The sequence below is a fragment of the Ambystoma mexicanum genome, chromosome 9 (assembly GCF_040938575.1).
Source record: "Ambystoma mexicanum isolate Mex_15411 chromosome 9, UKY_AmexF1_1, whole genome shotgun sequence".
NCBI classification, from domain to species: domain Eukaryota; kingdom Metazoa; phylum Chordata; class Amphibia; order Caudata; family Ambystomatidae; genus Ambystoma; species Ambystoma mexicanum.
The window spans coordinates 425,906,742-425,921,911 of NC_090931.1; the positions used below are offsets into that span (position 1 = coordinate 425,906,742).

A 15,170-nucleotide genomic window follows, 5' to 3' on the forward strand; every position below is an offset into this window, starting at 1 on the left:
ATTCCCAGTAATTTAGTGTACTTAGGAACAATGCTATTTGATGCCACTTCCTGTTTTGTCAAAGGGTGAAAGGTCGTGTTTCGTTGCTTCCCGGGATGTCACTTTGGAGTGGGGTCATGTCATCAAAGGTCAAGGGTCGTGAGACAAGAGGTGGGCCTCTTTTTCGATGCGAGGGTTGGGCCAATTTTTTTTGGGTGACCGGGTCTATTTCTTGTCCCGGTTCGACCCTCACCATGGGGTGTAAATAAATGGTGTCAGCTGCTCAATATGTTTTAGGATTAGTAGAATCTATTCCTTGTAGTCAGTCTATTGATCCCTTTTATTGGCAAATGCGTGGTGGCGTGTTCCTTTATCTCTTTCACTGGGTCATAGGAACACCTTAAATATTAGCCTTCCATTCTCAGGTATGTAGTGTTTAGAGTGTTCTGATTGCAGGTGTCATATTATGGCATTAGTAACCCGCTCCACGGGCTACAGCCGGGGTGGGGGGTAAAGGCCTGGCAGCCCGAGTTAAAGGCCTGAGCGAAGCGAGGTCGTTTACAGAGGGCACCAGGATGATACCCCCCAGTGTGGCCCATGGAATGGGTCACTAACACCATTAGCACCCAGGGTTACCAAAACGGTCACCTGGGCTGCTGATCGCAGGGTCTTTTCTATGAATGAATGGGTTGCCTCGGAGAGTCCAGTTCATTTATAGAAATGAGAGTTCCAAGATGCCCATCATAGAGATGGAAGGCAGGGCTCCTCAAGGAGCCCCTCTTCCATGTCCATTATACCTGGCAACGGGAGGCGGATGGAAGCAGCGGCGGGCCTTGCCACCGCCGCGATTAGGTAAGTCGAACTGAGTGGGGTGGTTGTGAATATACAATAAATGGAAAGGAGGTTGGGGAGAAGATGGCGGTGTGGGGCAAGGGAGACAGCCTCTGGGGTCGCGGGTTGAGATCAGTGGTTTTAGCCCGTGATCCACAAAACTGGATTGGCTGCTTCCTGCACCCCAGGTGCTAATATTCAATAGTCAAAGGGGGAGAATATTTCTCTGCACAACGCTGCATAATCTATTGACCCAACATGGGCAACCAGACCAAATTCAGAACGCTTGGTAACACATTACCAAGGAAACACCATTGGTGTAAAGCTTGTGGTCCACATATATTGTTCTACAACACATGTTCGCTACTTGCTCACAGTCTGGGGCCAAGGCTTTCAGATCCCTGATAACATTTCTGTCTCCAGCTAGAAAGTACCTGATTTGAAACATCTGAAGTGTCCTAATAGGCCCTTTCCACTGTAAGTGACCAGTGTCAAGAAGTAGTTTGCTGCACGGTATGCATGCTACAAAAAAGTCCACACTAATGTATTGTTGCCCAGGTGGTCTGCTATCATCACAGGGTCAAGGATGGCTTGACCAGGGCAGCATGCACATTTTTGGTTTGCAGGCACTACCCAAGAGATGTGTTGGTTGTCGAGTAAAGAGCAATGTGGCATTTCTCCACAATGCAGACTTACTTCGTTGATAACAGATCTTGCTTTATTTGTGGGTAGATGACTATAGAGGTGCATGCACTTGGTCGTGGTGGCACAAAGCTTTGCAACTTTAGACTGTATTTAATTGACAATACCCTGCAAAAGCCATGGGCAAGGAAGATGACAGCAGGTGCATTGGGGAAAAGTTCTCAGCTTGCTCACAGCCCTCCAGCATCTCCTATCGGGTTCCCTCGCTATTAATAATTAAAAATCACAGCAAACAATATACTAAAGAAAAACAACAAGACGCCAACAATTTAACAATTTATTTTTCAAACTATATACATATTGGTTTGGGACAATTTTCTTTCCAATGAATATGTCCTTCCGCCCTTGTATCTGGTTGGGAACAGAGAGAAAAGAGAACAAATGCTTTATATCAAACTATGCACATCTGAATATATACACTATATTGATTTATACAAAGGCGCATTGAGACACATATAGCTAGGTGATTGCGTAATGATTTACTTGACATGCTGAAATGAATTAATCTAGCCTATGTTTTCACAATATTTTGTTTTCCAGTTGTAGTGATTAGGAACAAGAAAATAGCAGCAAAACGTTTGTGCAATGACAATGCATAAAAACAAATGGCACATCACACAATCTGGGTAAGATCCATCACAGTGGTGTGACATCATTAGAATGCTTAGGGCAAGAGTGGGGGTTTCTCTGTCCTTTCAGGGACTTCCCTCCTATAAGCCTCCTTCTTAGACAGGAATGGACTCGTCAAGTACATCTGCATCAGGCGGGCGGACTCCCGACTCCACGGCCCTGGGAAATACAGAAATTCGGACTTTGCACATAAGTCGTCGTTGCGCAATGCCCATCGCATTGCAGTTGGTCAACGGAAACGATTGCTCTCAGACAATAAAGATATCTCCAAAAAAGTGCATCAGAAACACCTGGCAGCAGCCGGGGCAATCAGCAAAACCAAACAAAACTGACGGAAGTCACTTTCGGAGCCCTCATGCAGCACAACTAAATCCGCAATGCATACTTTAAAAAAGTAACTAAATGCACAGTAACACAGCAGGATTTAAAAACTGAAAGAATGTGTCCATTTACCCTCGATGTTGCTGTTTCTCTATTTCCTGTGGTGGTGTTTTGCAATTTGTTGCCAAAGGGTGATTTTTCTGTTTCACATTAGAAACCCTTTGGCATGCATGTATACTATTACGTTATAATTATGTAAATAACAATCATATGGTGAGTGAGCCTTGCTTTATATCGAAGCGGGCACTTTGTCGGGCTTATTTGTGGTGCCTGCGTGATAGTTTGAGAACAGCCTTCCTGAAAAACAACTGTTTTTCCAACGTGCACCCGTATTCTGAGTGCATTGGCAATATGTGGGAAATGACCCCAACCCAGAGTCGAGGGTCCAGTCAGGCCAGTTCCTGGCTGTTCGCAGTCGCTTGTGTTTCTCGACCCATATTAAAAGAAGGGGTTTTCGTTTTAACCCATTTACAGTACATCAGTTCTCAACCTCAGAAGGGTGAAAGGTTGAGGTGGCACCACCATGACTGCATGTTACATACGAATGCTGGAGGTGGGTGCTTAATTCGAATGTTGGAGATAAGTGCTTAGCTGGCAGAGTTATATAACCGGGTTAATGTGGTGAATAGCAGACAACACAAAAGCTGTGACACACGATGGAAGAAGGGTTCAGAGTGTCACTGTAGAGAGGGCAAAGGGAACAAGTGGCTGATAGAAGGCAGGGGTGGACAGGGAACCAGAAGAGGCCCTGGAAATATTTTTCAAAGTGGCCCCATATTAATTATTTCAGCAAGCCCAACCCTTTTCCTATGAGAAAATGTGGGAATACAATAGGTCACCCCACAAAAGAGGCCAAGGGTGCAGAGGCCTACTGGGAAAGTCCCCTATAAGCCAGTCCACATCTGATAGAAGGTTATTCCACGTCTGAGGATTTTGTTCTGAGATGAATCGCTTCTCTAAGTGGTAAGAGTGAACGCCATGATGGAAGTGTGTGAAGGGGAGAACGGACAGTAGCACGTCAAGTACTTACTTATTTTCCTACTGGGCGGAGTCACAACAAGCGTCACATCTATGTAATACCCTCAGCAGGGTGTGCCATAACCCTTAACACTTTGTCTATGAAATCCTGCAAAAAGACAAGACAGCATTATATCAAGTACATTTGTGAAAACTGATAGAAACCAAGCAACCACATACAATCAACACCACATTAGCCGTGCAAGCAACCACATACAATCAACACCACATTAGCCGTGCAAGCAACCACATACAATCAACACCACATTAGCCGTGCAAGCAACCACATACAATCAACACCACATTAGCCGTGCAAGCAACCACATACAATCAACACCACATTAGCCGTGCAAGCAACCACATACAAACAACACATTTCCCACGCCTGCTATTTTTTTTCTCAAATAGTCACACTTGTGTTGATGGCATTAGTTAAGTCGTACACTTGTCCCAGCGGAAATAAATGCTTCACACAACAGAGACTGGACTACTCTACAAGGTAGTCTAACCCTCGGTGGAATGATGATATTTACAGATATATAATGTATTCAATGGATATGATATGGTATTTTATTTGTATCACGCGCGTACTCAAGTGTTCCAATGGAATGGAAAGACACAGTGTAATTAGAAGATTATATAACACAGAAAATAACATGACCGATAAGTGGAAAAGTGTATAGTCAATGTGTGCCTGTGATTTATTTATGTGTTTATTTATTGTTCCATTTATAAAGCGCTCTAAACCGATGGGCATCAAGGTGCTGTTACATAAACCAGTTACACATGTGAAGAGGGGGTCCCCGGAATGGCCCTCATGTGCCCTATGCGCATGTCAGCCCGAAGAATGAGAAACGACAGATATAACTCGTGCGTCCAACCACCATGCACGCCAGCGTATCCCACATATGGAAAACGATATTCTCTGCAATGACCATTTAAACCGCAACCAGCTGATGGCTTCGAAGAGACAGGTGTCTCATCACTGGATCAGGTTGACTGATAACAAAGTCCACCCGTGATGACATCACTAGTGACAACACAACATAGCAGCATTCACCATGAAGCAAATTTGTATTCCTGCACGAAGATAGGCAGACACACACACACATATAAACAAAGAACATGCTTACACCTTTCTATAGATAGGGGACAGATTCATATACATACTGTCAAAAGCCTTTCCTTTACACTATCCAACTTCAGAAACGCAAGGAAGCCAAGCAAACATGGAACATTCTTGCAACCACTTTATCACAACTAACCATAAGGAGATACAGGGACAAATAAGGAACCTATAGGGCTCTACCACTACTAATCTCTAAAGATGATATTAGAACCTATAGGGAAACCATAGAATGAATGTAGTGAATTCGCAGGAAGCCATGGGCCTAAAAATATGGAAAAAGGGATGCAGACTCTGCAGCACGAAGTACAGAGACAGTGTTCGCAGCCAAGGACCAGGGGGAAAATAAATGGACTATTGCAAGCAGTAATTGTTGCAGACACCTATCTTTTTCATGATTCCCGAGGCGGTGAGCCACCTGCGAAATACAGAATAAAATCATCAATAATTTCAGACAGAATGACTCAATTTTGTGGCCCTTGCACACGTGACTCAGCCGAGCTCAACAATGGATATGTACACATGGTGAGAAGAGGAGCAGTTCCCAGCGAAGCAGACAAGATTGATGCAGGTGTTGTCCACCAAAGATTACAACCTGCAGGCACTCTCTCAGACTAGGTGGTTATATCAGTGGCAACAATGGGGACACAAAAGTCTTTCTCATTACTTTGAAAAGGTACACCGAGTGCTGTGAACAGAACAGGGTCCCAGGCCTGGGGGGCGCTCCAGCCAATCAGGTCATAGGGTGGTGTAGAATGTTACATGGGCCAATGGTCATTGTGCGACCCTGCAACAAAGTAATAGATAGTTTTTTGGGGAAGTCTCAGGCGAAGTCACCTGACATGGTGAACAGATGGCATAATTAACATAGGGGTTTTCTATAGGTATTACCACTTAAGCCACCCAATGGGGGTGTCCCTTAGGTTTTTGGGGATGGATTGGTATTTGTAACATCACCAAGGAATAAAACCGGGTGACATAGGGTCAGGCGCTGAGATTGCCAGAGATTTTTTTGTTTCCTGTATGACCCATGTCTTTTGAAGAATAAAGACAGTTTATTTGCCCCTTGGCGGAGTTCTCCATTATTGCCAGGGGGAAGGGTTCAGATGGGCCCCAGATACTCTAACTTGTGGTATTGTTGATGCTAACAACCCCTGTCCTCGGGTATACTATTACACATGTGAGAAGCATCGAGGTTAAAGAAACATGGTATGAATTTTGGAATCAACTGACATTCTTGTTGACATACCCTGCAAGGGAAGGAACAAAGTTAGTCAGAGTTAGTTCAAAACAGCAGAGTTTTTAGCAGAGTTTTTAGCGCTTTCCTGAAGGTCCAGTTAGACTGTTCAGCCCGGAGAGTGGGCAGGAGTCAGTTCCACTGTTTGGGAGAAAATGTTGGGAAGCTAAATCCTCCAGTTTTTGCCTGCTTAGATTTCGGCTGGGTGATACGGTGGGCGGAGGAAGCTTTGGCGATTTTATGGGATAAGTAGGGAGGGGCAACTTTAGGTAGTCATCTGTGTGTGATGGAGAGAGTTTTGAAAATGATCCGCTTACGGATTGGAAATCAGTGGGCATGTTTTCTTGCTGCGGTGCTGTGATCGGCTTTGGGGATGTTGAGCACAGCTCTAAGTGCATTATTCTGAATAACCTGCATTTTTCAGATATTAGCATAAGTGGCCCCAGCGAAAAGGGCATTGCAGTAGTCGAGTCTAGATCCTGTGGTGGCTCAGGCTATCGTCATGCAACTGTCTAGAGAGAGGAAGGGTCTGGAGGCGTTGATTAGCTTGGTCTTAAAAGCAGCACTGGAGGCAATGGCGCGCGCTTGTCGTGGTACAGATAGTGAAGTGCCTAGATATACACCAAGTGTTTTCAGCACAGGGGAGACTGGGATTACTATATTGTCAATGTTGAAGGATGAGTATTGGGGGCTTAATTTTTATTACAGAGGGAGTCCCACTATGAGAAGCTCTGTTGTCTCATCATTTAGGCTTAACTTGTGCGTGGCCATCCATGATTGGATGGTCATGTATACCATATTGAGAGAGGAGGAATCTTCCTGGTTGTTTACAGAGAGGGGGAGTAAGATCTGTGTGTCATCTGCATAGTTTGTATAATACATGCCAATGGAATTTAAGAGGGTGCATAATAGATTTGTAAATATGAAATATGTTATACAAAGTTGGTGGTACACAAGATCCTTGCGGGACGCCACATGAGATGGGTGCTGATGGTGCGCTGGCATTCTCTGCCAATAGCCTCATGGATCTATTTCCTAGAAAGGATGCAATCCAGGCCAAGACTTCTGAAGAGAAGTTAGCAGAGGTGGATAGGTGCTGAACTACGATTTTGTGGTCAACCAGGTCAAAGGCAACTGAGAGAGCTAGGAGAAGTAGCAGGGAAGGCTTGCCTTCATCTCTAATTTCATCAATCTAGATTTTAAGGTCGATAAGAGCCAATGGCCTTGGCAGAAACCTGATTAGCGCATGCCAAGATTTGGTATCGATGGATTTGTAGAAAGGATGCTGGGTTTAGTGTGAGTGTTTTGATAAGAGGGAGAACCCATGCTTCTTTGAGGCTAGTAGGGATTATGACAGTGGAGAATGATGCGCTGATGAAGGTGGTAATGAGGGGATGGCTGAGTATCTGAACAATCTTTTATGAGGCTCGCAGGATGAGGCCTTTAAGGATGGCTTCTTCTGAGACATTAGAAAAGCATTAGAAAAGCAAAACATAAGAGGGTCAGGAAGGGTGTCTGTGGAAGGGGTAGGAGCTGTCACCGGTCTTAGTGAAGGTTGGATCAGGACTTGTTTGGGGTTAATTTCATTTGAAAGGTTTCAGTTTTGTGAAGCATGGCATTTTGGATCTTGGAGCACCATGTGACATCTTTGGTTAAGGTGGTAGGAGGGATGGGAGTTTTTAATTCCCTGAGAACGGTGAAAATCTCACGGGTGTTATATTTGGCATTTGCAATACGGCATTGTAGGTGGAGGATTTAGCGGAAATTATAGTTTTTTGTCGAACTTGGAGACTTATGTATATAGTAACTTACTGGCATCAGAGGGTGTTTTCTTCGAGTTGGCTTAAGCTACCCACTTGTCAGTGAGGAGTGTTTGAAGTTCAGGGGTAAACCAAGAGTTTCTATGAGCAGATAGTTTGGGTTTACGGGACTTATGTGGGGCTATGGAGTTGATGGATACAGTTAGTGTTTCTGTGTATTGGTTAGAGAGAGTGTTAGGGTCTATGGAGAAGGGGGTGGGTAGGAGTGAGCTAAGCAGGGGGGTAGGCATTCCATTGTGAGGTTTTTGGAACTGCGGGGCAAGGTGATAGTGGGATGGGGGTGTGGGTGGAGTGATGGCAGGGGAGATAGATGAGTGCACAATGTTGTGGTCTGACCATGGGCAGGGGTTGTTGGAAAGGATGGCTACCAGAGAGTTGAGGTCAGCGATCCAGTCAAGGGTTTGCCCCTTTATCGTGTGTGGGTGAGCTGACACAACGTTGGACGCCAAGGGCACTAAGTGAATTAGACAGCAATAGGGCTGCTAAATCATCAGGATCATTAAGGTCTAGGATGAAGTCTCTGCAGAGGATTGTTTTGGAGGACAACGAGATGTGGGCACATAGGGAGTGAATGAGGTTCTCTTCAAGGGTCAGGGATGGTGTGGAAAGTGATGGTGAATGAGTCCGACAGCTTCAGTTTCATTGACAGGATGTCGCTTTTGTGCGAAAGGGAGGAGTTCAGTTGTCTAATGATAAAAATGCACTTGTCTTGTTAAAATAACAATTGTCCAAATAACACCAGAATGTAGACACTATTACACCCACAATCACACCCACCCACACACACACACACGCACCTCGCATAATAATGATATAGATACGGTTTCCCACTGAAAATATAGGCAATCATCATTCTGCATTAAACAAAGGAATAGGAAAGATTACAGACCTTCTGCTGTTGGGTGCTTTCCCAGCGCTGCTTCTCCAGCTCATTTTTGACTTTTCGAGCCCAGCTCCTGGCCTTCATTTTGGTTGATGTTCTCTTAATGAACTGTAAAAAAGAAAGGGACACACATGTTCACGCAATTGCTTCGCAACCTGTTTGTGATTCACAGTTAATGATCTTGGTGAAGAGCTATTCATAACTTTGTGTAAGGCTCCTCCTGTTCAGACACTAAGGCACTGCATGTTTCCGGCACCAAGGAAGAGAGATGGAATAAGTTTTCCATGAGTACAGTAAGTAAGAATTATGAAAGGTACTGAGCGGACAGGAGTGTATTAATTTCAAACCCTTGCCACTACCTTCGTTCTGCATCCCTATAATGTTTTACATGTATTGCTTCAAAGATGAGAGCGGCATTAGTTGTGTGTCAGAATAATGTCTATTTGACTATGAGGACGTTTTCCTTCTTCAGCCATTACACTGCATCAGTTTTATATGAGCCAATGTAACTTTTCTCTCTATCCTCAGTCCTATTGCATTCGAAATGTGCACTAATTATGTCCCCAGGTTCCCATAAGTGGGGTGTCAATTGTCCCTGTGGTAAAGTAGGACAATGAACAGCTCTGACTGGCCAGTAACAACATCAGCGTAATGACCCTGGTGTAATGCACCTACCTAAAAACAAACATAAAATATACATATTGAGTACCAGCTGAGCGCCCACAGCAGATCCTTTTACCAATCAATGTAGTCTGATTTTTAATAATACATTTTATTTTTAAGTAAAATACTCTGGATGGCAAAGTTAGAAATAAAGCTTTCTGTGCAGGAGCAGAGCAAGGGCCTTAATTGGTGTTTCTCCCATGTATTTTACTAGCAAAGGACATGTTTTTATCGAAGGACTCTGTTTATTTCCCTCAATGCTTATGCTATTGTCTAGCATGAACGCAAGGTGTTGTTCAAATTTGATAGGAATTTTTTACTCATGGGGGTGTGGGGGCTGTTGCGTGGCTTGTTAAGATGGCGGGCCACGTTTGAGCTCCACATCGGGTGGAGGGTCCACACTAAATACCGTGCAGCAAACGTGGACTCACTTGGCTAAAAATCTACTGAAATTCTAGCCCATGGGTGGGTGCACACTCGTCGCGTGTTTCGCAAGTGGCGGCACTGCTGACCTAGGCGCTCACCTTATGTGTAGCGGGAGGATGTGACACAGTTATATTCCTGCCCTGCAGCGATTCATTGCACTGGAGCATTAAGACACATGGACCGCTATAAAAGCTAAGTGCAGCTACACCACCGAAGAACTCGTCGGACCCCAGGCGCTCTGGCTGGTTGACACCCTCCCTCTCCCTGCCATGACCATCTAAATTGAATTGTGGCATATGAAAAGACAGGTGAGTGCGACTCGGGAAGAGCGGGGCTACGGTGACCGCCGGCATGAGAACCTGCATTGTCCAGAGGTCGGACGTCATACAATCTGCACTGCCGCAACCTTGTGGTTCCTGCCTATAAGGAATATAGCTATTGACACTGGGCGTTAAATAGTCAGGCGTTGTTGGGAAGATGGCAAACCACATTTGATTCCCTGATCCAGTGGCTTCACGGCACCGCCCAGGGCTGCAAATTAAACCTTGCAGGGAGAAAGCACTTTGGAACAGCAGCAAGGACCCCCTCACTTTTTTTTTACTCTCTCCAACTTAAGCCTCCACAGATATAGAGAATTCCAGTAAGGTGGGGAGAGGGACGTCTTCCTTGACCCATATGAAGCTCTGGGCAGAAACACCTCAAGACTACATCTAGAGTGCTACAAGCTATAGGATATCATGACAAAGAGAGTCGGGCATAAGAAATGTGGCACCATGGATACATTCATAAAGCCAACCCCCAAGCCAACGGAGATGGCGAGAGAAGGCACCAATAGCCATGCAATTGCAGAGGAGGCCCAAGTCTCATCACCCATTGACCTACAAGAGGTCAGGGATTCAATGCAACAAGGCTTTGCCGCCATAAACAACACATTAGATGGCATAACTACTAACGTCACGTTAATATGCATGCAACTTTAAAAGGCCTCTCAACAGATAACAGAGGCAGAGAACCGGCTTAGTACTAAAGAGGATGCCATAACAGCATTGCAGCATAATGTGGCAACCCTAACTAAAGATATGAGCACTGTGCAAGGACTTGGAAGCAAGATCGAGGCGGAATAATGTTAGAATTATAGGAGTACCGCAGGACACACTCACTGGCGCAATGGAGTAAGCAGTTGAATATCTGCTCAGACAGCTTCTGAGAGACCCTGGCTGATCCCCACCTTTTGTAATAGAACGTGCACTCAGAGCGTTAATGGCAAAACCAAGGCCCGGTGGTTACCCTAGACCAATAATTGCACGCTTGATGAATTATCGTGACAGAGACCTGACATTAAGGGCAGCACGAGAGGAACGAGAATTGAAGTTGGAGTCCAGTGTAGTATGCATCTTCCCAGAATACACCTTGGTGGTGCAACAGGAGAGGCGCACATTTGCCGGTGTCAAGAAGCTTCTCAGGGAGCATGAGATAGCATACACCATGCTCTACCCAGCCCGGCTGCGCCTACGATATAACAACAAGACCTATTTTTTCACATTTCCAGAGGAGGCCACAACATTTGTGGAAGCTCAAATCACACTAACACAGGGGCGCAAGCCGGCAGTGATCTGACACCTATTATGTTTCAGCCACGACATGTTGATGGTAATTATTCTTCATTTCCACGTGCTATAAAGAAAGACATGATGGGCATGTGTGGTCTCTCCACTCGTAGCGGAAACTGTCCACTCCTAATGTGCGTGCATATACTTGTTGAGATGGGACGGGTGGGAGTTGGTGGGAGGTTGGGGCAAAGCACAGTCAACGTTTGGGGTACTATGAGGCCAAGAGGGTGTGTGGGGTGAGTTTGGTTATAAAAGTTATAAAATACACTTGGTGAAGATATTGAGATATGTGTCAGCTGAGATGAGCAATTGGGAAAAAGTAAATATCATATTGAGTTTAGGGAAGCAATGGCACAATGGGAACCAGTAATATGAAGATGGTAAGCTGGAATGTACAGGGCCTGGGGTCACCAATGAAGATACGTAAGGTTATTTCATATGTCAACAAACTTGGTGTTCAGATTCTATATCTTCAGGAAACCCACATGTTAGAACATCAAGTGTGCCATGTGGCTTCTGGTTGGGGAGGAAAAGATATTACACATCATACTCCACCAAGGCACGTGGAGTTATGATTTTGATACATCCATCTCTCCCTTTTTTACATCTTAAAACTGTTAGGGATGAATGTGGTAGATTCGTCTTCGTACATGGTAAACTAGGGAATCAGGAGGTTCTCTTAATTCATGTATATGGTCCCAACATGGATGATCCGGAATTCTATAGGGATATGTTCCAAGAATGTGCCAAATACCCCACTGCGCTTGTCATCTGCTGGGGGATTTAAATATGATATTGGATGTACATATAGACTGCACTTCCACGACACCCCGGTCATTGACTAATGCTTCCCACAAACAATGGGGGTTCTAGGAGTTTCTCTACTACCGGCCTATATCCCGGGCTAGAGTCTCAACCAGAGACTTTAGCTCACCATCCTTTGACAGAAGATAACTGTCCACTAGTCCACTACATATCAGTCTTTGTCCTGCCCAAGGGCAGTCGAGCACTGAAATGCATGACAATTCTCCTCTGAACAAGAGTACCAACAGCAACCCCACAAACTTGTTTCGGCCTGGTTGGGCCTCGTCAGTGAGGTGGAGCTGTGCCTCTCTAAGAACAGTGAGCAAGAGTTCCACGTCTAGATTACCCATATCACTTAGGGTGAAAACCCAAAACTACTTAATATGCACGGAAAAGGGGGGCTCTGGGAGTTTCTCTACTACCGTTCTATATCCCAGTTTAGAGTGCTGCACCATACAGTCCCATGCTGAATATCTAGAACTCAGAGACATGTGGCACGCGTTACACAATAATCAGCTTGAATATACATATTTCTCGTCAGTACATGACATGCACTCATATATCGACATATGGTTGGTATCTCATAAATCATTGAACTGGATAGTAGAGTTCCGGATACTTCCTAGAACACTATTAGCCCATTTGGCGGTGCTGCTCATGTTATGCGTCCCTGGGAATGCTGCAAGAGCGCAATGGCGCTTCAAGCCCGTAACCCTAAAGGACCTGGTTTTCCAGTCAGATACCGTACTCTGGCAGATATTCAAAGCCTACATTAGAGGTATAGCCATATCCACTGATCATGGGGTAATGAGGGACAGTAGAAGAGAGCTGAAAAGGTGTGAAGATACACTTACACAAATACAGCAAAATTACGCCACAGATCCCTCTCCCATAATCAGAAAGGATATTAAGGTGTCCTTGGACAATCATCGAGCTATAGCTAACAGAGAACTACTCTATTTTGATAGGCCCACAGTGAAACGCCATTATGGGGAGGTGGATAGATGGGGAAAGCTACTGGCGAGAACAATCCGCACTGATAGGGGAAGCTCTAATATCCCATGTATAATTCGGTCTGACCGCACCGTGACTAATCTAGACAGCGACGTGAATGCAGTGTTCTATGACTTCTAAACTGATTTGTACACCCCAAAAAGCAAAGCAACAGCAATAGAAATTGATGAATATCTTGCCAAAATCCCCAAGACACTTCTATCGGCCGAGACGCATAACACACTTGAAGAGCCGATGAATTTGTCAGAAGTTAAAAAAGCTATCCGGGTTCTCCCGAAAGGGAAAGCCCTGGGATCAGATGGACTGGGCGCTGAATTTTATAAAGAATTTGTGGACAAACTCTCCCCCTATTTGCTCTCACTTTGGTCTGAAGCCCTAGAAACAGGGACCTTGCTCGAATCAATGTGTGAAGCCATAATAATTCTGTTATTTAAACCTGGCAAGTCTCCGGATGACTCTGGGTCATACCGACCATTGTCTGTAATAAATACCAATGCTAAGATTTTCTCTATGGTTTTGGCAACACGGCTGAACACATTAATGCCACACATGGTCCATGAATATCAGGCAGGGTTTATACTAGGGAGGGGAACAGTGTCAAATATACGTCGAATGTATAATATCATCGCTCAGATACCGCAGGACAGCCAGGGAGTTGCAGTTTCACTTGACATGCAGAAGGCATTTGATACTGTGTATTGGCCCTTCCAATTTAGGACATTGAATAACTATGGGTTTGGACTGCATTTATTAAGTGGGTAACCATATTGTATATGCAAACTTATACTAGAGTATATGTGAATGGGGTGCTTTCTCCCACATTGGTGCTGAAGGGAGGTACTAGACAGGGGTGCCTGTTGCCTTATTTATAGAACCATTGGCAGATCTCATGCGTACCCGCTTCAGTCACGTCGATTTCCATATAAAGGGTCAGTCTGAACCTATCACGTTATATGCAGATGATATAATGTTTTAACAACAGTACGAGAGTATGGAAGATACTCTGGCCTGCATTTAAATAGTAAGTAGTAAGTCAGAAATATTCCCGTTAACACACACTACACAAGTACTTTATAATACCTTTGGGTTGCGATGCAGATCCTCGAGCATTAGATATCTAGAGATTGATATTACGCGCTCTGCAGCACACACCAGATCGCTCATCTATGACACCTTAGTGGCCAAAATAGCCACAAAACTGGGAAGGTGGAACCATCTTCCCATATCATCGATGGGGCGGGTTGCAGTAATAAAAATGTCTACCTTTTCTAAGTTTCTCTATCTCTCAAGCAATATACCACTGTGGCCGGATAAGTAATTTCTTAATGAAATAGTTTAACTGTGCTCCTCTTTTGTGTGGAAGGGACAGGCTAGAGCAAAATGGAAATGTCTCACTCTGGCATATGAGTTTGGAGGACTTTCAGCCCCTGACTCTGAGTTATATAACTTGACAGCACAAGCATATTATGCGACATTCTGGTTAAATGGAGGCTTGAAGTCATCCCACATGAGGCTATATTGGATTGGTGGAGGTTGCAGGGGGTTTCCCCCCTCATATATGTCCTAATTGACCTTTTAAATGAGGTAAATTCTCCTAAGGTCAATGTTTCCGAGGTCAATTGTGAAAAAGTCAATTAGTATACATCCTGGGGCATGTCATCTTTGAATGCCACACGAGATAAATTACTGACAGCGCACTGGCGGGAGACTGGATTCCACTGTCTGGGTGATTTGTTTCATGAAGATGTTTTCGTGGCATGGGATGTGATTAAGGTATATATAGGTGATACCCAGCTTCAAGAGTTGCCGTACTACTGTGTCCATTCTGCCATAGCTGCAGGATGGCCTAACTTCCATCAGAACCTACATCGCACCCATGCCTCAGTTACTTATTGTCACTGGATAAGGGGAAGAAAACCATATCATCATTACATACAATCGCACAGACAACTCGAAACCTGCAGACAGTGGACATAAGGGGCAAGTGGGAAAGAGACCTTGGTGCTCCCATTACTGACACACAATGGGCACAGATATGCATGTTAAC

General features: G+C 44.7%; 1 protein-coding gene across 1 annotated transcript in view; it reads right to left on the bottom strand.

Moving 5' to 3' along the window:
* Positions 1 to 1,775: 1,775 nt before the first annotated feature.
* The window catches only part of LOC138489651 (maestro heat-like repeat-containing protein family member 1), a 176,363-nt gene continuing 162,968 nt past the window's right edge, over positions 1,776 to 15,170 (bottom strand). Inside the window, exons 25-27 of the mRNA XM_069617324.1 lie at positions 8,613 to 8,714; positions 3,554 to 3,649; positions 1,776 to 1,863 (exon numbers count right to left, since the gene is read on the bottom strand). Of these exons, the coding sequence (XP_069473425.1) occupies positions 3,593 to 3,649; positions 8,613 to 8,714 (159 nt within the window). The 3' untranslated portion in view covers positions 1,776 to 1,863; positions 3,554 to 3,592. The remainder of the gene's footprint in view (positions 1,864 to 3,553; positions 3,650 to 8,612; positions 8,715 to 15,170) is intronic.